The sequence below is a fragment of the Lactuca saligna genome, chromosome 5 (genome assembly GCF_052625555.1).
Source record: "Lactuca saligna cultivar CGN05327 chromosome 5, ASM5262555v1, whole genome shotgun sequence".
NCBI lineage: Eukaryota > Viridiplantae > Streptophyta > Magnoliopsida > Asterales > Asteraceae > Lactuca > Lactuca saligna.
The window spans coordinates 149,091,089-149,116,667 of NC_136421.1; the positions used below are offsets into that span (position 1 = coordinate 149,091,089).

At 35.9% G+C, this 25,579-nt stretch overlaps 1 protein-coding gene and 1 long non-coding RNA gene across 2 annotated transcripts; both read left to right on the forward strand.

Annotated features, from left to right (window-relative positions):
- The first annotated feature begins 2,767 nt into the window (after nucleotides 1–2,767).
- Nucleotides 2,768–4,411, forward strand: LOC144997854 (uncharacterized). Its single transcript, XR_013659961.1, has 4 exons — nucleotides 2,768–2,967; nucleotides 3,192–3,231; nucleotides 3,348–3,438; nucleotides 3,951–4,411. It is a non-coding gene; the product is annotated as an uncharacterized LOC144997854 (long non-coding RNA).
- Nucleotides 4,412–12,362: 7,951 nt separating this feature from the next.
- Nucleotides 12,363–14,206, forward strand: LOC144997371 (E3 ubiquitin protein ligase DRIP2-like). Its single transcript, XM_078957265.1, has 5 exons — nucleotides 12,363–13,072; nucleotides 13,202–13,419; nucleotides 13,519–13,563; nucleotides 13,701–13,776; nucleotides 13,997–14,206. The coding sequence occupies exons 2-5, from the start codon at nucleotides 13,244–13,246 to the stop codon at nucleotides 14,147–14,149; spliced, it is 450 nt and encodes a 149-aa protein (XP_078813391.1). The 5' UTR covers nucleotides 12,363–13,072; nucleotides 13,202–13,243; the 3' UTR covers nucleotides 14,150–14,206.
- The last annotated feature ends 11,373 nt before the right edge of the window (nucleotides 14,207–25,579 follow it).

Here is a 25,579-nt window from a genome sequence, read left to right on the forward strand (position 1 = left end):
GGTACTGCACTATTCTATTTATAGGGGAAAACTAGGTCAAGGGGAATTAGGTCAGGCCTTAGGCCAACCCAATTCAGGCCCAACTAGCAAGGAGTTGGGCAAGGCCGCCCGGAAGCGCCGGGCAGGGCTGGCGGGCGCACCCAAAGCAAAGCTAGCGGGCACGCACTAGGAAAGGCTGGCAAGGGGGCGCCAGGAAAGGGAGCGCCAGGTCGGGCCGGGAGGAGAGTCCTCAGCATGGATGACTAGGGAGCACCAGACCGGGCTGGCGGGAGAGGTCCCAGCAAGGCTGGCAAGGGAATGCCAGGCAGGGTTGGCAGGAGTGTGCCAGGCCAGTCTGGCGCTCTAAATCAGTCTAGGCTATGTTAATGGATCATATATCATCAATATATCTTATATTTTCAGTAATTATTCACAAAGTGAGACCATTATGTGTTTTTCATTTTTTGTGTATTCACATGTATCCAATTTTGTTATATATTTCAATCAACTTATGATTTTATCTTATGATTTTGACATATATAATTTCCCTAAAAATATTTCTACACAAATTTCCAAATCCGAGTACTCCCCGAGTACTCTCTACTCGGTAGTTGGCCGAACAGGTACCGAGTAACGAGTTCTACAACCATGCCTGTAGTCATAGGTTTCTCCGGTTTCCAACGTATTTGACAACTCAAGTGAGTCTCCGGTTATCTTCTCCATCAAGGCTGCAATGTTCATGATTTTTCTGGCGAAACATAACCTTTTTAGAAAATAAAGATTAACACATCAAATATATTACAAATTCAAGAAAACATACACAAATACACATCAAATTACTATTCATCATCTTCAACCTCCAAGCCACCATTAAAATCGAGTTATAGGGTTTATGATTTTCAGATGATGGTGTTTGATGGGGATTGAAAGGTGGTATGTGTTGTTCCAAAATCAATTTCGGAAAGTAGAGAAGAGAGAAGTGTACATGTGTTGTTCTAAAATTGAGCATAAACACACAGTGATTTGAAAATCGTTCCAAAAACCTAAAACCCAAAACTAGGGAAAAGATGAGCATGATGAAGATCTATAAACAAAGAAGATGAACACACACTTCGATTTCTTTGTGGAGGATGAAACACGTACATCATATAGGAGCATGAAGACACACACACACACACTTCAATACGATTTCTTGAGCAAAACTTCGATTTTTTGAAGAATAAAACCCCAGAAACAATTTCCTGAGCAAAATGATTTCATCAATGACAGATCTAGTAAAAAACAAAATCATACACACATGTAGATATGGGTTTGTGTTCTGATCTAACACACACACACATTTAAATCTGAAGAAGCTCTCAAGAGCAAGATGAACAAACCAGATGAACCCGATAAAGATCTCAACGACATGAACAAACCCATCAGAAGCTCTCGATAGATCTGGAATTTTTAATCGAAGAAGATGAAGATGGAGAATTATTTTCTGGGTTTGAGTTCTTGAGTTTGAACAACAAAAGATGAAAATGAAGAATTGATTTTTAGGTTTGGGTTCTTGAGTTTGAAAATCGAACACACATATGGGTTTATGTTTGAAATTTGTTCAGATCCAACACACACATACACACACTCACACACAAATCTGAAATCATTTATGGTGTTTTTAGCCGGAGACTCGCCGGAGCCTTTGGAAACCAGCTAAACCTCTCATAGCAGGTTATAAAGATGTTTTTTGAACAGTTCAACAAATTCAATCGAAAAATATAAACAAAAAAGAAATCCAATGACTAAACATGTACAAATCTAAAAATATATTAGCCTTTTAAAACATTATCCATTTATAAAATTATAACAAAAAATAACTTACTAGGCGTACATGACAGCCCTATCTTAGCTTCTATCAAGAGTCAAAGACTAGAAGTTAGATGGGCTTTCTGGTCAATTACATTGGGCTCCTTAAGAGAGTGTATTGGTCTAGGGATCGGTTAGTATTTAACCCTAGTCGTTGACATGAAAACCCTATCATATCTTTCCCGTCGGATCACACACCTGACTGTCTGCTGAAATCTCGCCATGGCTTTTTTATTTCTATATATATTCCATCTCTGCCCCCATAGTCTTGTCGATTACCGAAGATTTTGCCTTCTTTTCTGATTATCTGGATCTTCCAGATGGTGGAAGAATCTCAAATTTTGGTTTTTCCATTATGATTGCAAATTGTTGGTCTGATTCAGAGGGTCAACCACTTCATGTAGACAAATCCTTTTCCCACAAGAATGTTAAGTCCCTTTTTTCTGTTTATTTCTCCTATTTGATTTGTTGATTTCTGTCCTCACTTCCATAGGCGTTTTATTTTTGGATTTGGTGAATATCATGGCATTTTCATGGACATGAAGTATGACTTTGATGGTGAACTGATATTAATCTTTAATGGCATTGACTCTCACAAATCGTTTCGTTTAACTGGTAACTCATTAATTTTCTCATTCCTCCATTCTCTTGTTGTTGGTTATTGGACTATTTAAGGAAATTGTCATTGGTATAATTTTGAGATAGTATATATTATTCAGAATTACAATGACTAGATCCATGAATCTGATTATATAATAGCTTCATTCGTCCAAACAATCTATAAACACCAACAAGGGGAAGAAGAAAGTTAATGTGTTACCAGCGAAACACAATGATTTGTGTGAGTCTATGTCATTGAGATACCATACAAAAGGGATTACTATTTGTTCACCATCAAAGTCCCACTTCATGTTCATTAAAATGCCATAATATACATCAAATCCAAAAATAAAACACCTATGAAATAAAGGATAGAAAACAAGAAACCAAACATGAGAAATAAACAGAAAAATGTTGTTGAACTTTATTTTCTTGTGGGAAAATGAATTGTCCACAAGATGTGGTTGAGGCTGGAATACATTTGAATCCAGCAAAAAAGGAGCATTCTCCTTGGTTCAGTTTAACTCCTTCCTGTGATCAGTGAGCTATATCCCTTTTAAATTTAATCATATAGCTAATAGTATCTTCACTATATATCTTTTTTTTTTTTTTTTTCTTATCTTTGAACCTTTCTGTTTGGTTCAGTTTAACTCCTTCCGTGATTATTGATTATTGAGCTATAAAGCTTCCTTTTAAATTTAAATGTATAGCTAGTACTATCTTTACTATCTTATCTTTATATTTTATTGTCTTTGACTCTCTAGGAACAGAAAGAACATTCTGCAACTACTAGTGCAACCATACGTAAGTACATCTGCATTTTCAGTATAACGATTGTTTATATAATGTCTGTTCAGTAGGATATAAATTATTGACAATCTTTTTTCTGGTATTTGTAATTGCATATACTGATTAACAAGTTATTCTTGCGTGGATTGGAATTTTCATCCATATGTGTCTGTTCTCATGAAGTATATCGTGTTGCAAGTTAAGCATGTTTGCCAACAGGAGGTATGTTCTTTTTTCTATGATTCAGTTAACTGGATATAACTATTGATTTTGTTCATCAAAGAAGTGTCGTTCTTTTCTCATGATCTCCACTGAGTTGATTTTAGTTAGAGAGTTTTAAACATATATAATGTAGTAAATGTAAACCCCTTTTGAAGTGCTGTGAGGAAAAAATCCATTGAAACATGGAGCTTTCAGTGCATGATGCAGAAATTGGTATACTAAACACTAACGGATATTGTCCCCATGTAAATTTAATAACTAAAAAGCATTAAACTGTTAAGAGAGTATGTCTTGCTTTTCTTAATTGTTTGCATAAACATTAAACCATGCAACCCTTAACTACATACAGCAACGTGAGTTTTGGTTGACTAAAAAAACTACAGTTTTGGTTAGACTTAGCCAATAGAACAAGTACATCTAGTGGCCATGCGTATGTATTTGTTCTTTGTTTTTTGGATTTTTTTTACAAAAATATTTCCTTTAGTGACTTATATTTTTAATAATCTGAACAGGTTGGTATATTCATGAATGGTAAACTTTTTACCCCGGAAATGAAGCTCCTTGATGTGGTGAAGCAATGGATGGCTATTGTTTGTTCAGAGAGAAAAATAACCGAAGGATGTTCTTCCGAGAACTTCTGTGTGAAGCTCACTTTCGCTCGAAGAGAGTAGACAAGCAGTGGATAACTATTTTTGGAATCACCAGGAAAACATCCCAATTGACATTTGATTCTAATGCTTCCTATCAGTCCAATAAACTTCACAAGGGTTTTGAAAAATGCTACATATTTATCTTTATATGATTGATCTTGATCTTTTTTTCATGAGATTATTGATTTATCTGTCAATTTCACATTCATACACTATTAGGAAATCAGTTTTCATCCTGGTTGCCGCCCACGGTAAAAAAATAAACATTATTGATGAATGGTCACAATATGTTTTACAAATTTAGTGATGAATTCGCAAAAACTATATAACGTGCTATAATTACTTTGTTTGAAATCAGCGACAAATTTGATAGAGAACAGCTATGAATTTACCCATGTTGCTCATCATTTGAAATAGTTTTCCATACTCTATCACTAACTGTCACTGTATCTCTGCTGTTGATCCATCACGAAGTTTCCATTAATAGTTCATCTTAAAGTTTCCATTACAAACTCTATCCTGATCTCATATATTTTTATAATTGTGAAGCATAATAGCATGGGATAGGCCTAGGCATATCTCAAGATTTTTGGCTTGTTCAAGCCGCTATTCTTGTGTTGCTAAGCGTACTGCAATTGCATAAATGATGAATATGCTATAAATATTATATTTACTGATAAATACGGGGAATAAAGGAGAAGATAATTTTATTGTACAAAACATAACATAAAACTGTCTCATCTTACAAAAGAATAACATAATGGTTTTTAGGGGTATCAAATATTTCTGACACGACATGAAAATGATTTATATAACATGAACACGACAAAACAGAATGACAAGTTTATTCATGAAAAAAAATCAATTAATACACGACAAACACGGCACGACATGAAAGTTGTCTTGCTTGCTTGTTTTCTTTTTGTTTACGCTTAGTGTAAACAACACAATAGCATAGGCTAGGTTTGACTTGTCTTAACGGATACCAACACAACAATAGCCAATAAAATATAAGCAACACAAACCATAATATATATGTAGTTCCACTTCTCAAGCTTGCTCCACTAAATAAAAAGTCACTAATAATTTAGGAACTAACTAAAGGTTACTAATAATTTAGGAACTACAACAAGGATACTATAATATATTAAATTCCACATTATATAATAACATAAACTTCTTGTCAACATTATAACCTAGTTCTCATAAATTAGTAGAACATGAGACATTTGTTGAGCTTAAACCATGGAAATGAATATATGCTTTACGATGCCAACTATTTACGAAATTTATAATGGTAAATGCACCATGTCTTTGCTTTCTTGGGAAGGCTAAAAAAATCTATCTTAGAGGGGAAGCTTTTACTCTGAATGCTAGGCCTTTTGGCTCTAAATAAAGTTTTTGTAGCATAATCAAAGTGAAGGTATGGTGTTTAACAAAGAACATGACATATATCTAACTCTGGGTTTCTAAGTGCATAACTCTTGAGCAGACGAGAAGATATGATCTCTTCATGACTTTTGTGTAAGAATCATGAGAATTTGCTAACCCGAGAACCTAAGACAATACTTGATTCTTCTCGGGGAGATACTTTAATAGCTTTAAAAGATGTGTCATGACCTTCGATGCTTGATGTTCTCTAAAAGTTGTGTTGTCCAAAGGTAACTCTTCCAGAAATACGTGCATCCAAATGTTCAATTATTGTATCTACGATCTCAATAGTGTCTGCGAGAACTTGGAGTAAGCTACAGAAGAAGAATACGACAAGCTCAATGGAAGGAAAACAAATTCAAAAGAAAACTGGCTGAAAGTCTTCGGTTGTTGTTGCACCAATAAAATATTCTTTTTCGCAACTAAGAAATTGTAAATAGGACTAATCACTCCATATTCTTTTTCGCAACTAAGAAATTGTAAATAGGACTAATCACTCCATCAATTTTTTGCTCCTAGCAGATTTTATCAATAGTACTAGTCCATCCAGGATGTCATGTTGATTGTATCAGAAAAATAAACTATATAAAGTAATAAACCACTTAACTTGCAATATTTGCGGGCTATAGAGGGTTTCATCATCCAAAGATCCACATGTCTGTCTTCGTGTCTTTTCATATATATATATACATATATAAATGTGTGTGTGTATGTGTATGTATCCATATATACGTATGTATGTATGTATGTATGTATGTAAAATATGTATGGACACACATATTCATATACAAATATGTATATACAAACACACACATGTATATATAAAATCTTATTTTACAATTTTGTATAACATTAAACTAGGTTAGAGACCTGTGTATTACACGGGTTTGTAAATTAGAAAATCAAACTACATTGATAGAATAAGAAAATTTTAAAATTTAATACTAAATATGGTGAAATATAGAAAATATTAAAGTTTAATTATAAAACTCTAATGATGAATAGGTATAAAGTATGACTTTCAATGTAGAATGTTATTGTACTTTAATAAACGGGACTTTAAACGTACAATGCTAAAATACTATTAATTGGAAGTATAATGTTGAAATTTTATTTATTTATTTCCATATAATACAAAATTGATATTGCAAATACATATTTATAAACTTAAGAATAAGAGAATAAAGATGGAATGTGGAAGAAGGATTGGAGGAGAAGCAACTTCGATGCTTGAAATCAAAATCGTGAGTATCAAAAATCATGTGAGTCAAAAGAATAAGAAAAATGGCATTTATAGAATAAATTGAATATAGAAAAAAAATTGATATCAAATTAATTTGGATCCTAATCAATAAATAGAATAATTATAGGCTATATTAAAGGTAATATATCAATTAAGTGATTTCAAATTTCAAAATTATTAGCAGAGTTTAATTTTTTTTTTATTGAATTATCGGTTGATATGGATTAAATATGGATTATCTGTATTTTAATTTTGAATGAACCTAAAATTCCCGTTTTCAAAATTAAAAATGAATATATATTTCTTTTGATGATTTATAGAGTACATTAAATGAAAATGTTTGTTAGATATTTTATTTATTTAATGTCAAACCCTATAAAAACAATGTAAATAAGGAAGTAATTTTTTGACATTTAAAATCAATTAATTGATTATCAGTATTTTAATTTGGAATAAAGTTAAAATTTCGGTTTTAAAAATTTAAAATGAATGTACCTTTCTTGCTGATTTATAGATTACATTAATTGAAAATATTAATTAGATAATTTATTTATTTAAAGTCAAAACCTATAAATAAGGAAGTAAATAATGTAGTAAATTATGATTATATCGACTGTAAATATGTATGTTGCAATTTTTTAAAAAATTAATTGGGATTGATTGTGAGGAATATCACTTCAAAGGTTTCTGACTTATATTTGATTAAATAGATATATCTATATCTACAAAAATAATCAATAAAAGTCACAAAGTATCGTTCACCATGCCTTGTTGTGGATCTTAAACGGTCTAAACATATATGTGTGTATAAGGTCCAATAAATCATTGCCTCTTTCATAGTTACATATGAATGGTGCTTATGTCATCTTGCAAAGTAAGCATGATTTACATACATGTCAAATGATTCCAAGATATCGTTCGATTGAAGCTTGGTGATATGTTTCTTTTTTATATGGTCAAGACGACGATGCCACATACATGATTTATCTGAAACATTTTCGGAAGAATCAATGTTTATGATTAGATTATTAGATTTCTAACACAAATAACATTTTCATATGTACCATTGCAAAGGCTAGCTTTAAAGTAAAAATAACCATTCTTATAAACCAAAATATCACAATTTTCATTATCAAAAGAGAAATGAAAACCATCCTTGTACAATGCATAAAAAGAAATAATGTTTCGTGCCATATCAGGCGAGTAACAACAGTTTAATAATCTAAAATTAACACCACTACTAATCACGAGCTCGTAATCCCCAGTCCTTATAACATGTGCATTGTGTTTGTTTCTTATGAGTACCACATCATATATCAAGAACCCAAGAATTAGAAGTTGATGTACTATGGAATTCAATCATAAATATACCTGAGGTGCTACACTCCTTGACTTTGTTCTTCATTAGATCCTCCATGTATTTACGGCGACTACATTTCCAATGTCCATTTGACTCGCAGTAGAAACAAACGCCTACTTTAGGTAACTAGTAAGAGCTATCTCGAAATCGACCTTTCTCTTGAGACCTTGATTGGACTGTCCAACCAAGGTATTTCACTTTCCTTTAGGAGGAGAAACCTTTTTCCTTTTAGCAGTACCATGGCCAATGGTCAATCATTAATATACCCAAAATGTGCACTTTCAACTTTGGTTGAAATTAAAATGTCAGGAATATATGAACCATGGACCATGATTAAAAATTAAAGATTAGGCCCATTAGCCTTTTTGCAATGTATAGGTTCCATAAACAATAACAAGAACAAACCCTAATAACTCTCCTTTCATCGTACACAACCGAGAGAATTAGAAGAAAAATCATTTAGATTGGGAAAGAGAATTCCAGGAAGGAGTAACGTAATTGATTCTTAGAACTATCAATGTAAAAGTTGGTAAGTTTTATTACATGTCTAATTTGAAGTTCGTAACGATTCAAAAATGAAAGATGTATATAAATGTGCGTGTCTTCTAATTTCTTAATCACTACAACATTGATTACCATAATGATTTCTAATTTGATTTTAAGTGTGAATGGAAACAATATCATGAAATAAAACTTGTGATGAAATAATTTATGCCTTAACAAAAATATGAAAAACGAATTAAAAGGGGTTGTAGAAAATACAAACACTATTATTTTGTTAATATTGTTGGAAAATCATTTCGATGATGAGTCGACCATACAAACCATCATGTTATGCACAACCTGCTTTTTACCGTACAAATAACTAATAGTTAACATGATATTTTTAGACATTTTTATTTTCAATATATAAGAGCACGTGGGCTTTTCATTAATACATTAATTGTTGTATAATGAGTTGAATAAGCTTATGGATAACTTTATAGTGAGGTATATTCATAACCATTTTAAACAAATCTTTTATGGTTCTTTATTATTATTATTATTATTATTATTATTATTATTATTATTATTATTATCTTATTTTATTTATTTATTTTTTTAAGAACAAATATAAGTATTTTGTTTTAGTGTTAGTCTGTACTATGAATTTTAGGTCCATCCATGGTTGATTAGGAATCATCATGATCTTTAATTACTTTTTAAAATATATAAATTTACAAAATTAGTATATAACTTTTCTTAATATGCCATGTGAGTTCATTTGTAACCAGGAGCTACTTAATTACTAACCAAATATAACATTATATTTTACCACTTTTAGGACACCAACTTTTATATACCTGAAAATTATAAGGCTTAAATTTGAAATTTCTCATGAAATAGTGCATGATAAGTAACAAATTTAGACCAATAATTTTTCAAAATTATACAAACACGATCAGTAACAAAAACAATTTAATCTAGTGCCTCGAATAAATAAAATGAATAATCCCTAAATAATTAACTTATTAAAAAAATAGAATACTTACTCTAGTATATATCAGTAGACATTTTCAGCGTGTTATATAGATGGAGAGAATATCTTCATGACTGAGTATAACCTCTAGATCAAACAATTCATTGAAATGATACATAAATTGCTACAAAGCAAGTATGTTAAAGCACTCGTTAATAGGTCACCTAGTAAGACATGTTAAGCTATATGTCATAGAGACCCATGTTCGAATCTAAAGAGATGCTAAGGGATGTCGAGTGTATGATGTGTAATGCAGTGCTGTCAATGGGCAAGTTTTTTCAATTTGGGTCATAACTTAAGGATCCACAAAATATAAAACTATTCACGTTGCTCATAACTAAAATATCTTATATGGTTACAATCACTGTAGTAGAAAGGATGTATTGTACCTATTCATTTTATGATTACCTTGATACATTGAAGTTAGAAAGATTTATCTTTTTGGAACATTCATTTATTTTTTTCAAGGCATATAACATCTTTTCTTTTACTGTAGAATCATTTCACAAATCTTATAATACATGAATTTTATTTTACTAGGAAGTATAAATATATGTCATAAAGCATTATGAAGAATTGAAACCTATTAAGAATCTTTCACATAAACACACGCTTGAATTCATCGATTAGTGCCAAGATCAGGGTTATAATTCCATCCACTCACTAGTTTCCTCTATCTTCCTTGATTAGCTTTACAATGAATATGGTAAATAATTTTCTTTTGTATGAGTCCATGACAATTCAAGGATTGTAGTTTCCAAATGGCACCCTTTGTGTATCATTGCTTTTTTAGAAAGTATAATTTCCACTCCATTTTTATGGTTATAATTCTTATTATATTTCAAATAAATTCTTGTCATAAGCTTTGGAGAATATATTGTGTTAGATCGCTTGGTACTAAAAGTTCACCGTTGCTCAAAGGTTGCAAACCATACATTAACTAAGTTTAGATAGTCCTGCTAGAAGAAATTTAAATCTCTAAATTATGACTTATGTATGATTTAACCATTTGTGCTTTATCATCATGTTCTTCGTTATTCAAAGTTTGGTCTTAAAAATAGCGTATGTATTTCTAAGATGGAAATTTCTCCTGTAATCATGACAAATCAATTTCAAGTATCTATAACAGGCATAAATTTAGTGTAGGTATCAGAATTTTGATACTTTTTATGGTTATAGTAGCGGCTATTCATCTAGACATAATTTTTTTTTTATATATATATACACACAAATTAAATTAGTGTTGCCCCATTTATGGTCAAGTTTTGGGAAATTGAAAGAGTGTGGTTTCTTTCAATCATGAATCCTTCATTACGTCTATTAGTTTATAAACAAAGTCCTTGCCTTTGCTACTAGTACACACATATGCAATAGTGAAACATACAAGCAACCATAAGCTGCAATAAGCTTATTCGGCAATCTAAAATTTTCTACATCATAAAGTCATCATATACGTAACAATAATACGATCATCATATTGTTAAAGAAACATGTGAAGAACAACAATTTATAACTATAAATAATATTGACTTATACATTTGGGCTTGTCCCCACCATACTTTTGGGTGAACTTTGCTTGGGTCACTAGATAATCACCCGTTTTAGCTTGCATTTTTGGATCGCAATATTGTGTTGGTAACCTATCTATTTTATATCAGTACCCATGATGTAATGTCAAGCGGACCTCTACACATACGAGATACCCATGGATAACTAGGTAGTCCCACATCAACACCATTTTCAAGATAAAAATCATAATAACCATAAAAATAGCTATGTTTACTCACCTTGATATTTCATGGTTGAAAAATTCCTAACTCCTTGTATTGATTTGCTCCCAATAGCTGAGAAACTTGTGTTTTACCATCCATGACTTTCTATTGTCAACATACACCACTTTAAATAGCATCAAACAAGTCTGAGTTATATAAATCCACAAATCTACTTAATATTTATTATAGTTTAGTCTAATGTTAGTGTTTTTCACTTCAATTGACAACAATAAAAACAAACCATCATACAAGATCTAATTTTACTATCACCACAAGTAGATACCAAATCAACTACTTAGGGATTCATGAATCTAGATATAATTATGGAATAAACAAAATACTTTTTACCTCTTATTTGGTCGCTAAACATGTAATATAATCTACTTACTAAATTTCATCAGTAAGTACTCGTTCTTCATGATTGGCAAATCCTTTTCCTTTTCCCTAATTCGAAGGATAGAGAATGAAGAGTGTTTACCATTTTGATCGTGGGTAAAAGTGATTGATAATTGTTGATGAAACACTAATCAATTTGATATTTATATAATTTACCCTAATCAATCCCCTGTAAGTCTCTTTTAATGTTTAAAATTGAACCACACGAAGAATGTTGTAAAATAATAATTACTCACCTAATTAAAGACAAACCATTTTTCACACCTTAGAGTTGCGTTTACCGAGAACCTTTTTTTTTCTTAATTTTTTTTTATTTTTTTAATGTGCTGCCCACAGTGGTTGGCCAACTGAAAATCTTCAAAAATACGATATGATTGGGCCACATATATTGTCCTTTCAGATGGTGCGCGGGTCACATGTAATTCTTTCTTTTATCGTTTTTGACGTAGCTTTCACTGCCACCACTTCATTAAAGTAGATAAGTTCCAATCATCCATAGTTTGTAACACATGGTCATGATAGGTCGTTTTATAAACGACCATACATCATTCCTTGTGTATGTTCATCTAGATAGTTTGTTTTTCATGGCCTATTCTTCTGAAGGTATTTAAGCTTAAGATGAAACTCGAGATGGAAACAAGTTAAAATCCTTATGGTGTTTCTACTTTCTTGGATTATCCTTGGACCTGCAAAGCCCCATGAAGATCTGTTGGTCTGCATATTGGAGGAAGGAAAGGTTGGGCCTGGAGTTATGCATGTCAATCCGGTGAAAGAAAAAACATGTCCCTGGACGTGTGATAGGTTGTAGGTTGATTGGGCTGCAAATTAATGTTTCTTTCCTGTGTTCTATTCCTAAGCAATGCCCACGACTCCAAGATTGGTATCGGTTTGGACAATATCAATAGAAAATAAATGCCCAAAAGATAACAGGCTGCTTCTCTCAAGAGTCAAGACTACAAGCGATATATATGAGATTTCTGGTCATTTACCCTAGGCGTGCCAAACATATCTTCTGCCGCCGTCAGATCACGCACCTGATCACTGTCTGCTGAAACGCTGCTATCCGATTTTTATTTCTACGTTCCATCTCTGCAGCTCTCCATCGTCTTGTCGATTATAGAACGTTTTACCTTCTGTCGTTGATGATTGCTATTTTTATCCTCTTATTGGCGCCGGCTCTAAAGAAGAGGAACAAATAAATAGCAATTATAAGTTGGAGATTCTTCTGGAAGATCAAACTCACCGGATAATCAAGGAAAGAAGGTAAAACAATGACTTTATCCTTGAGTCTGATTATATAATCATCAGTCATTTTTGGCATTCAGATTTCTAGACCTGTAGACCTAATCCAAAATTCTTTTTTGTTCGCTTAATTAAATATGTATGTGGCAGATTCAGTCGTCCAAGCAGGCTAAAGATCAATCAACTACGGATATGAGGACAGGAATCAAAAAACGAAAGAGGAGAAATAAGCAGCAAAATACTGTTGAACTTGCACCTTCTTTTTGGAACAGGATCTGTCCACAAGATGTGGTTGACGCTGGAATGCATCTGAATCCAGCAAAAAAGAATCATTCTGCTTGGTTCAGTTTAACTCCTTCCTGTGATCAGTGAGCTATAAAGATCCCTTTTAAATTTAATCATATAGCTAATAGTATCTTCACCATCTTATCTTTTTTATTTTCTTGTCTTTGATTCGGTACCAACAGAAAGAACACTCTGCAACTTCTAGTGGAACCATACTTACAGATAACGTAAGTACATCGGCCTTTTCAGTATAATGTTGTTTAATGTCCATATAATTCACCAGTTTATTAGGAAATAAATTTTTGACATTCATTTTTCTGGTCATTGTAACTTGCATGTACTGATTAAAAACAAATTATTCTAGCATGGAGGGGAATCCAGATGTGTCTATTCTCATGAAGTATATCGCGTTGCAACTTAAGCATGTTCACCAACAGGAGGTATCTTGTAATTTTTCTGATTCAATTAACTGCGTATAACTTTCGTTAGAGCTCAGTTGTCCGTTAATTGTTCTTTTTCCATGGAGATTCAGCAAATATAGACTTTACTAATAGAACAAGGACGTCACAGTCTCATAGACATGTATTTGTTCTTCTTTTTCATGTTTTTGTATCAGAAAAATATTTTATGTAATGACTTATATTTTAATAATCTGAACAGGTTGGTATCTTCTTGAATGGAAAACTTCTTGCCCCGGAAATGAAGCTGCTTGACGTGGTGAAGCAGTGGATAGCTATTGTTGATTCAGAGAGGAAAATAACCAAGATAGGAAGTTCTGCCGAGAACTTCTGTGTGAAGCTGACTTATGCTTGAAGAGAATAGACAAAACTATGCATTTATAATAAAATCCGACAAATGTTTGTTCCTTAATTATGCCATTTAGCCGATTGACTTTTACAATTTCTTGGTTAATGGTGATGGAATGAATTAATTAGTTGGTTCCATAGTGATTATTAGACTTTTAAAACTAATAATGGTTACATTATTTTTGAGTAACCAACCAGCAATGATCTTTGAAAATAACTTACATTGGAGTTAGGGCTCATTGACAAGTTCTAAATTTTTAAGATCTGAATTTATAAAAGTTCTAAATTTTTAAGATTCTGAATTTTGAAGATCTGAATTTTAAAATGTTGTTTAGTTGAAACATCTGAATTGTTGTGCATAATGATAAAAATGACCATTCCCTTGATTTTTATGTATTATTTTTTATAAAATAACTGACTAAACTTAGTAAATAATTATAACAAAGATACCGCTAAAATTTTATTTTCAAAACACCCAAAAAGATACAAACAAATGTTCCAAAACCAACGCCAATATAAATATTGTCAACATCAGAGTAAATCCAAGTAACAATGAGGAATAAAAATCAAGGGGATGTTGCGATCACGGCGGACCCTTTCCTTTGGAACCAGAAGTACCTGAAATGTTTTAACCACAGAACTATAAGCATAAAGTTCAGTGAGTTCATCAAAATACCACATATGATACGTAACATCAACTCCCACTTACAAATTTGGCCCCGCCCATCATAACGAGCCCCGCGTAGCATAAAAATGGGCCTTACACAACATACAAACGAGCACGTCCAACCTACATGCAAGAGTCACAAAGATAGTTAACATCCTACACGGTATAGTGAGAAGACTCACCTCACTCACAAAGCCATACAAATCCCAACTCAACCTCACGAAATAGGTGTTACAACCTACCTATCGAATCACACAAGGTCACACCTTAGTCTACACTTTAGAACTAGCAATTTAACCAAAACTCAGGGTCAAAAAGTCAACGGTCAATGTTCTTTGACGATATATATACATTCTATATTTTTGTATTTGATTTTGTCCATACAATGTTTATCCTTTCCTTATTTACACGAATGGTTCTCTATTTATAATTGATTTAGTATAATGAGAAGAATCAATCGAGAATACCATTTTTATGGTATCAGAGCCTTGCCCTAGCCTTAACCGTTGCTGCCCTCTTCTTCTCCAACATCCGTCTCATAAAACATTGTAGCACCAGGCGAATCTTCTTATTCTTGGAAGACACCATTCCACCCATCATTCACTGTCACTAACATTAAGAATGGTGTCCTTCACATTCTGAATCAAACTTAAGAGCAATATGCTTCGTGGGTACTGTTTCACATCCACACATGTGTTTAGAATCTACTTGATCGCATTGATCCGAACACTCCGTGGCCAACATACATCAAAGAAGAAACATGGAATCGTGTTGATGCTATTGTTAAATCATGGATTTACAACAACAGTCTGTTGCTTCTTGGCGGAGTTCTGCGTCGGTTGTTTCTTGTTTATTGTCCCAGAACTTCCTCTTGTTGTTCCCTCCTTTTGTTGGGTCGGTGGTGGCTATCACAGTACCACGGCTAGCCCTGTGATCGATAAGTTGTTGTTCCAATTCCTTGGTACTCTCAAAGGTAGTAGGTTTCGAGGCCAGTACACTATCTTGAATCTGGGATGACAGCCCCCAAAGGTATCGCTCCACCTTCTTCTCCTCTGGAGTGACCATTGTTGGACAGAGGAGTGCTAGGCCATTGAAGCGGGCAATATAAGTTTCAAGATATGTGCCCGACATCCTAAGGTTCCAAAGTTCTTCTTCAAGTTTTTGTATTTTGCCTCTCAGGCAATACTCCTTTAACATCAAAGCATTTAAATACTCCAAGCTTATAGAGTTAGCCACTGTAGGAGTAAGTGATTTAACTCGGCCATTCCACCAAGTAAGAGCTTTTCCGGTGAAACTGAATGCAACATACTTGACCTTGCTCGCTTCGGGACAAGCACAGATTTCAAAGACTGCCTCGGTCCTTTCGAACCATTGCACCAGTGTGATGACGCCCCCGCTTCCATTGAAAGTGTCAGGTTTTCCATTCGTGAAGTCTTTGTAAGAGCACTCATTTGTACGCCCAATGCTGTCCCCATGAATTGAATTGGTAGCTCCGGATCCAAAACTGCCAGAACCATTTGTACCCATTTGCAACGTTGCTGCCATCACGGCTGCCGTCACTGCAGCCTGGAACATCGCAGGATCAAACTGCGGAGGTGGTGGCGGAGGGGGCGGCGCTGTGTTGCCGGAAGGTCTTGGTCTTTTCCTTGGTGGCATGGTTTTGTCATAATTTAAAAAAAATGACCAGACGGTAAGACCTCAATGGTAATAACGAGTCGAGTGTTACTTGTTTCATCTCATTTGTATTTTTATCACGACTTTATTATTTGTAAACTATTTGTGTGATCGGGTTATGAAGTCCAGAGCCAAACATTCAATAAAATAAAACGCAAGCCGAAATTCATTGATAAACTTTTAGTACATAATGTTTTGGGGAAAATTTGACCTCATAAGGGTCTACATTACATTAATGCAAAAGATAGTTTCGGCAGCACAAAAGCCCTTTGAATAGTGTAGTCACTTAGTCGCAGGGTCAACATACATACAAAAGAGTAGCACCAATGCGTACTCATAAACTTTTACTACAAAGATGTGAGAATAGTAATGCGTTCTAATCATGACGATCCTTCCCTGATGGAGTCTGGGATGATGTCGATGCGCCCTGTAGTTCTGCAAATCTCCATTCGGCTGCGACAATTCTCTCTTCGAGTGCCATGTATCTTTCCCGATACTCCCTTGCTTCTGCTCGAGCAGCGAAAAGGTCCTGAATGAGTTGGTCTCTGTAGTGGGAGTCTTGTTCCAGAGCTATGGTGCGAGAAGTGGTAGACTCTATGATGGCACTCAGCTCCCTGACCTGATCGGTCGTCGTCCTATCATGATCATCCATACTTGCTATTCGTTGAGTCATGACTGGGAGGGCTCGATCAACCGGTCCACCATGGATGAGGTCAAAATAACCTCGTTGGTCGCCATATGGTGATCGCACACATTGTTTTCGGCTCCACCTTTCGATCACCGTTACCTAACGGGGCTCAGGTCCGTTGTATCCAAAGCAGTGTGCGGGTACCATCGTGATGTAAGGAGGGTTAAATACTTCCGGTTCTTCTTCAATTTCGTTCTCAATCATGACTATATCATCGTCTTCCTCTTCTTCTTTTTCGTTTTCCTCCTCTTCTTCTTGTTCTTCCTCGGATTCCTCCTCGGGTTCCTCCTCGAGATCCTCCTCGGGATCCTCTTCGGGGTCCTCTTCAATTTTTTGCTCAGGCTCTTCTTCGATCCATCCAACATTTCCCTGATTGGGAAAGTATGGGTCCCCGAGTATGTGAAATCCTGCCATGTCGTCTGCACGAGAAATGGGGGGTAAGAAGCACATATCGGATAATAATAATAACATGGCGCTATAGCAATATACGAATACTCCTATAGTATTTTTAAATTTTTATATTTGGTTCTTAGAGCATTCTTTGTAGGGTGAAGTTAGGTTATTAGATTTGTCGGCCATTACGACTATCCCCCGGTATGCGTAAGTCACTTCTCGGACGGATATAGTTGATCAGGCTATATCCTTCCCAGAACTGATTACACATGCTAGGGCATACTCGTAGTGTTCAACTCCTCCTCTTTCACTTTATGTTCTCCTTAGTTATGACACTATGCGAACATGTAATGTATGTTATGTACACTTTAACAAGAAAAACTATTTATTTTCTAAAATGTATCTAATTGAGAGATGTTTAAAATCAGAGACTTTTAGTCCTAAATGCGTTTATAGTTTGTATATCTTATGTGGTTTGATATACTTAATTCACTATAAACCATGCTCTGATACCAATCTATCACACCCCCAAACCAAGGATGGCGGAAACGTCCGGGGGTGGAGGACTTCATGTATAGTATCATAACCACAATGGCAATAGTGATGAAAGTAAACACAACCAACATATATATATATATATATATATATATATATATATATATATATATATATTGAAAGAGTTACATCATTGTATTAATTACATGTTTCAAAATCAATTACAATATGTTGACAAAATATGAAAAGTTTGACGCCTTAACTTCCCATCCTGAAAAGCACTTGGTTACCTGTTTAGTGATTCCTTAAGAAAACAAGTTGTTTGAAAAAGTGTCAACACAAAGGTTGGTGACTTCATAAGAAATTTCTTTAGAGAAGTAAACCGTTTTCCTTATAAAAGCGATAGAAAATGTATCCAAAAAATCCAATATTTTCTTTAATATGTGTATGTAGTTCTAAATCCCAAGTGGTGTGTAGTCTTAAATACCCAGACCGAAAGTGTACAGTAATATCCGTACTTATTGATATAAAAAGTGATTTTAAATCGACATAAACCCCTTTTTGTTTTATAAAAATCCCATAAACTTTATTTATTGTTAGCTCCCTATATGAATCGCTATAACCATACTATGACTAGAGGTAACCTGCACAACGTCTTTCAGACGCCCTGATCCTATGACTCTTGTCACCCGCAGACCTGCTGATCCGGTTGTAGCTAGCAACGAGGTGTGGGATGTCAACCCTAATATAGATCTATACATAATTATCATGCTCTCCCTACAAGAGATTTTGGTTATAACTCACAGGAATTTGGATCCCGTACTCGGACGTACGGGGAGTGAATGTCTCACCACTTAAGTTAACAAGTTTACGTGTAGTGTGCGTGAGTGTAGTTTATCATAAACCATACCTATTATAATTTGGATCCCGTACTCCAGCCGCATTCATGGACCTAATGAATCGTGTATGCAGACCGATGCTGGATCGGTCTGTGATAGTATTCATAGATGATATCTTGGTGTACTCCAAGACTCAGGAGCAGCATGAGGAGCACCTGAGGGAGGTGCTAGAAGTTTTGAGAAGGGAGAGGCTTTTCGCAAAGTTCTCCAAGTGCGAGTTTTGGTTGCGTGAGGTGCAGTTCCTTGGTCACCTCATCAACCAGAAGGGTATATTGGTAGATCCGGCCAAGATACAGGTCGTGATGCAGTGGGAAGTCTCGAGGTCTCCATCCGAGATTCGGAGTTTCCTGGGGTTGGCAGGGTATTACCGGAGGTTCATTCAGGATTTCTCCAAGATAGCAGTACCGCTCACCCGACTGACTAGGAAGTTGGTGGTGTTTCGTTGGGGGCCTGAGCAGCAGACGACATTCAAGACCCTCAGGCAGAGGTTATGCGAGGCTCCGATTCTTTTCCTGCCCGAGGGAATAGAGGATTTTGTAGTCTACTGTGATGCCTCAAGCCCATGTATGGGAGCAGTGTTGATGCAGCGAGGGCATGTGATAGCTTACGCCTCGAGACAGTTGAAGCCTCATGAAGCTAACTATCCTACGCACGATTTAGAGCTGGGGGCAGTGGTGTTTTCCCTCAAGATTTGGAGACATTATCTTTATGGGGTCCGTTGTACCATCTACATGGATCACAAGAGTTTGAGATACCTTATGGATCAACCGAGTCTAAACATGAGGCAGAGGAGATGGTTGGATGTGCTGAAGGATTATGATTGTGAAATCCTTTACCATCCAGGGAAGGCCAACGTAGTGGCCGATGCCTTGAGTCGGAAGGTGACAGTAGCCCCTATCAGAGATTTGTGTTTGAGAATGACAATGATTACTCCGTTGTTGGAACGGATCAGGGAGGCTCAGGTTGAGGGCCTCAAGGAAGAGAAGCAGAAATGTGAGAGGATTGTGGGCCGAGCAGCTGCGTTCGATTATGATAGTCGGGGGTTGTTGACCCTTCATGGGAGAGTGTGGGTACCGTACGGAGGCAGAGTACGACAGGTGTTGATGGACGAGGCTCATAAATCTCGATTTTCTATCCATCCCGGGGCAACGAAGATGTATAGAGATCTTCGACCCGATTATTGGTGGCCCTGCATGAAACGGGATGTTGCTTGGTATGTAGAGAGGTGTCTGACTTGCAGGAAGGTCAAGGAAGAACATCAGAGGCCTCACGGCAAGATGCAGCCGTTAGACATTCCCGTGTGGAAATGGGAGGACATCACCATGGATTTTATCACTAAGCTTCCCAGGACCGCACGAGGGGTAGATTCGATTTAGGTGGTAGTGGATCGGTTGACGAAGAGTGCTCATTTCATACCGATCCAGGAGAGCATATCAGCGAAAAAGTTAGCCAATATTTATGTGCGGGAAATAGTTGCATGTCATGGAGTGCCGATACCAGTGGTGTCAGACCGAGACGTCCATTTTACATCCAGATTCTGTAAGCGGTTCCATGACGAGATGGGTACTCGTCTTTATTTCAGCACCGCTTTCCACCCTCAGACGGACGGGCAGAGTGAGAGGACGATTCAGACTCTCGAGGACATGCTCCGAGCATGTGTTTTAGACTTCGGGGGCAGTTGGGATACGTATCTTCCGTTACCGGAATTTTCGTATAACAACAGTTATCATGCGAGCATTGATCGACCTCCCTTTGAGATGCTTTATGGGAGGAAGTGCAGGACCCTGATTTGTTGGGGCGAGGTCGGTTAGCGGGTTATTGGGAGCACGGAAGTGGTGCTCAAGACGACCGAGTTGATTCAGCAAGTTCGTGGTAGACTGCAGACTCGTCGAGTAGGGTCGCGTTGTTGATCAACTTATAGATTGGCGACTCGGCGAGTCCATATTCGGGACTCGGCGAGTCGGCCTGCCAGGTTGAAAACCTAAATCTCCGGGTTTGCACCCTATTTAAACCACCTTATCAGCCCCAAACTCGCCTCCTTCACCTCAGAGAGCTGTGAGAAACCCTAAACCCATCCCTTGATTGATTGAAGTGTCTTTGTGTGGATTCTTGAAGGCTTGAAGAAGAAGAAGAAGAAAGGAACAAAGAGAAGAGGTGTAGAGCAAAGATCCAAGGTCAAAATCAGAGTTCTTTAAGGTATTTCTCAGAATCCTCCTGTTTTATGCTTAAAATCTCCATTATAACATTTCTAGGGTTAGTTGATGTATTTTTCCAACCTTATAGTTGATTGGATGCCTTAATAGGTCGAAATATCCTTAGATCTGCTCATTTGGGAGTTGTAAAGCCCAGATCTATTGCCTTTTTGAAGTTGCTTTGTATGAGAACCCTAGATCGAGCCTTTATCATGCTTTTTGAACCTTATTATATTCTTGGATGCTTATGTACACGTAATGGTAGAATCTTTACGTGTTAATTGAGCTAAGGAAGCCCAGATCTATAAGTTTTAGATGCTGGATTCAAGCAGAATCGAGTTTTGAGTAGCTGCATGGATGCGACTCGGCGAGTCGGAAGAACGACTTGGCGAGTCAAGCTGCGAGTCCTGATTTTTCCCCTTTTGAGTGATGTCGAGTGGGAACCTGTCAGTGGTAGAGTGGACTCAGTGAGTTGGAGGGCAGACTCAGTGATGGAGGGACTCGACGAGTTGTTCATACAACTCGGCGAGTCCAAGGCAATCTTCTTATGATTCAAGAACAACTCGTCGAGTTGTTCATACGACTCGGCGAGTCGGATGCAGATGACCTGAGTGTTGATATAGAGCGGGAACTCGACGAGTAGCAGCGAGCAGGGTTGAGAAATGAGAGTAGGGACTCGGCGAGTTGGCGGCCCAACTCGGCGAGTCAGGTCAACTGTAAAGTTGACTTTAACCAGGAGGGTTGACTTTAGCCAGGGGTAAAAGAGTCATTTACCCCAATGCAGTTATTAGTACTTTGATTGAGTGTAATTGTGGATTTGTAGTCGGGGAGATACCGGAGCAACAGCAGATAGTTCCCGGAGCCACACACTCAGCAGCCAGATCACGAGGTGAGTTTCCTTTCAGTATGAACGGGTCTAAGGCCACAATGTCGGCCCGTTCAGCTAGCAGTAGTATCCGGATTTCGGTTCGATCCAGATTCTAGTATGTTTGATGCCTTCGTGGCTCAGACAATATTTTGTGTTATGTGTTCCGGGTTACATCCTGATGTAGTATGTTATCTATGTACTCATGTTAATTGATATGCTTATGTGATGCTATGTTTAGTATGTTCCGGACTTCTGTCTGATGCAGTCAGTTCCGGACTTCGGTCCGATGTAGTTAGTTCTGGACTTTGGTCCGATGCAGGAGGCAAGGCCTCAGTAGTTACGGATCCCGATCCGATGCAGAGGGCAAGGCCCTGGTTAGTTCCGGACTTTGGTCCGATGCAGTTTCCGGACTTCGGTCCGATGCAGTGGGCAAGGCCCAGTATGTGTTTATATGTATTATATGGTATGTGGTAATTTGGGGGAGCTCACTAAGCTTCGTGCTTACAGTTTCAGTTTTGGTTTCAGGTACTTCCGCAAGCAAAGGGAAGAGCTCGGGTTGATAGCATCGCACACACACCACAGCTTCAGCTGTCCTGGGAGTTGTTTTGATTTTCATAGATGTGATCGATATAGTCTTGATACAGTTTACTCATAACACTTTACTTTTGTTTGTGAGATATTGACAGACGAGTTTATCTTATGATTTTATCATGGTGTTTTAGTAATTATTCAACAAAAATTTTTGGGTCGTATTTTGGGATGTTTCAAATTTAGCTTTTACACTTGACATATTTAAATTGTTTTTAATTCTTTTTAAAAATAGTAATTCATTTTTTTAAGTATATTTGATCTTTTTATTTAAGTATTTTGTTTAATATGTATATTTATATCCATATGTTAATTACATTTTGCTAATAGTTCAAAAAACCAACCAATTTATGTTTAGATTTTATATTTAACAAAAGTAATAATCTAAAAAATATCTTTTAATAATTTTCTCTAATTTATTAAAGTTCCCATTTGTATTTTGAAATTGAAATTATATTTAAATTAAGAAATTAGTTATATTTGATTAATAACTTTAAAATGTTATCATTAAAATATAAGTTTACATCCAATTGAAATTATTAAATTAAACATATTACCTTTGAAACTGGAAAAGTAATATTATGCTTAGAATAATAATTGAGTTTAATGTATTATCTATTATTTTCATTTTTAATTTCAATCATGATCATGGTTAATTGATATCTAACCATTGTTTGTAAGTTAATACAATATAAGTGTTTCATTGTTTGTAAGTTATCACAACGTACTTTTTTATGTTAGTTATTTAAAAACCACTTATTTTGAAAAAATTAAATTATAATAAAAAGTAATTTTTTTATATTTTTTATTTAATTTGTATTTTTGTTTTATATTTAATATGTAAACATTCTTAAATATTTTGAAAATAGTATTTGAAATACTTTCTAAGTTTATTTAAAATTTTGATTTACTTATTGGATTTAAACTAACATGTAAACTAACAAACAAGTGCATTATAATTGTCATTTTAAAAGTCTACCAATAATAAAATAATATTTTGCATTGAAAAACATATTTTAAATTAATAGATTAAATATATTAAGTTTAAGGGTTTAGGTCATTTTCGATCACTTAACTTTTGGTTTTATACCCATTTGGTCACTTAACTCTTTTTAAGTTTTAAAAGATCATCAAACTTTTGGCTTTGTGCTCATTTAGTCACTTAACTTTTGGTTTGGCCACATTTAGTCACCTAACTTTTAAAATTGTGCTCACTTAGTCACTAAACTTTTAAGTGGTTTCAAAAGTTTAGTGACTAAATGAGCACACTTTTAAAAGTTAGGTGACTAAATGAGCACAAATCAAAAAATTAAGTGACCAAACCAAAAGTTAAGTGACTAAATGAGTACAAAGTCAAAAGTTTGATGACCTTTTAAAACTTAAAAAGAGTTAAGTGACCAAATGAGTACAAAACCAAAAGTTAAGTGACCAAAAATGACCTAAACCCTAAGTTTAAAATTGAAAGGTCATTGATGCTTCTAATGCATAATACATTAGTATAGTACGTATGATTTTTAACTATTTTGCCCATCATTGCTTTTGTTTAGTAGGTTGCCTTTTTTTTTTTTTCCCTTTGCATTTTATTTAGTTATACTTCTTTTTATATGTAAGTGAAAATCTTGTGAGAGGCTTTGGCATATATACGTTGTTGGATCTGTTTGTGCTTGGAACACCTTTGCTTATCTAAAAGGAATTCTAGATCTCAAGCATATGAGTTATGAGCGTTTTGTATGGATTACTTTTGTTTTATCATTTTTTTATAATTCCTTTTATTCAAAGTCCAAATTACTTGATTTATTTTTTATTCACATTCTTTGGTTTAGTTATGGATACAAATAAATGTAACATTGAAATCACAAACTAAAAAATTATAGTTGTACTTTAGGCTTAAGCACCTTTTATTTTATTTGATCACATACCTTGTTTATAAAAGTGATAGTGACTTAAAAGGGTACCATATTTTTTTTGATTTGTACACATTTAGTCACTGAGTTTTTTTTGTCAATATTGTCTAATTGAAGTCATTGAACTGTTCAATAAACATCATCATGGCATGTAATCAGTGTTGTAAAACTCGCTGAGTTAGCCGATTACTCCTCCGAGTACTCGCTACTCCCCCCCCCCCCCCTTACCGATGCGAGTTACATTATCCCGAGTACTCCCCGATCAGCCCCTTACGAACTGAGTAGTGTTGTTAAATTCGGTCTACTCGGTGATTAATATATATAATATACTTAATGATTTATTATTTAACACACACATGTGATTATTACTACATATATGATGCAACATCGACCTCCGACAAGTCTTCTCGTCTTCTGCTACGGCGGAGATCTGGACATCACAGAGCAAAGTTCTTAGAGCTGCCCCAGGGGCTGTGCCCCGGGATCAGACTCCGACGGTCAAGTTAGATCATCTGGTAGATCTGAGATGGTTCTCTTTAGCTAGAGAGAACCATCTTGGTGCTGGTGGTGGTGTATGGTGACTGACGGCGATGGGTGGTGGCTGAACCACCCTACCAGAATATAGTGTGGTGGCTGAACCATGGGGAACAGATAATCTAGGAAAGGTTCTAGGGGAAAGGTCTAGGAGAGGTCCAAGGGAAAAGCTCTCCCTTCATGGAGGAGGTACTGCACTATTCTATTTATAGGGGAAAACTAGGTCAAGGGGAATTAGGTCAGGCCTTAGGCCAACCCAATTCAGGCCCAACTAGCAAGGAGTTGGGCAAGGCCGCCCGGAAGCGCCGGGCAGGGCTGGCGGGCGCACCCAAAGCAAAGCTAGCGGGCACGCACTAGGAAAGGCTGGCAAGGGGGCGCCAGGAAAGGGAGCGCCAGGTCGGGCCGGGAGGAGAGTCCTCAGCATGGATGACTAGGGAGCACCAGACCGGGCTGGCGGGAGAGGTCCCAGCAAGGCTGGCAAGGGAATGCCAGGCAGGGTTGGCAGGAGTGTGCCAGGCCAGTCTGGCGCTCTAAA

Bases quoted from the DNA above. Each gene is read 5' to 3' on its own strand.
- LOC144997371 (XM_078957265.1), top strand. From the start codon at position 13,244: ATGAGGACAGGAATCAAAAAACGAAAGAGGAGAAATAAGCAGCAAAAT. The intron at 13,420-13,518 runs GTGAGCTATAAA...CGGTACCAACAG, and splicing joins TTAACTCCTTCCTGTGATCA to AAAGAACACTCTGCAACTTC. The intron at 13,564-13,700 runs GTAAGTACATCG...AAATTATTCTAG, and splicing joins GAACCATACTTACAGATAAC to CATGGAGGGGAATCCAGATG.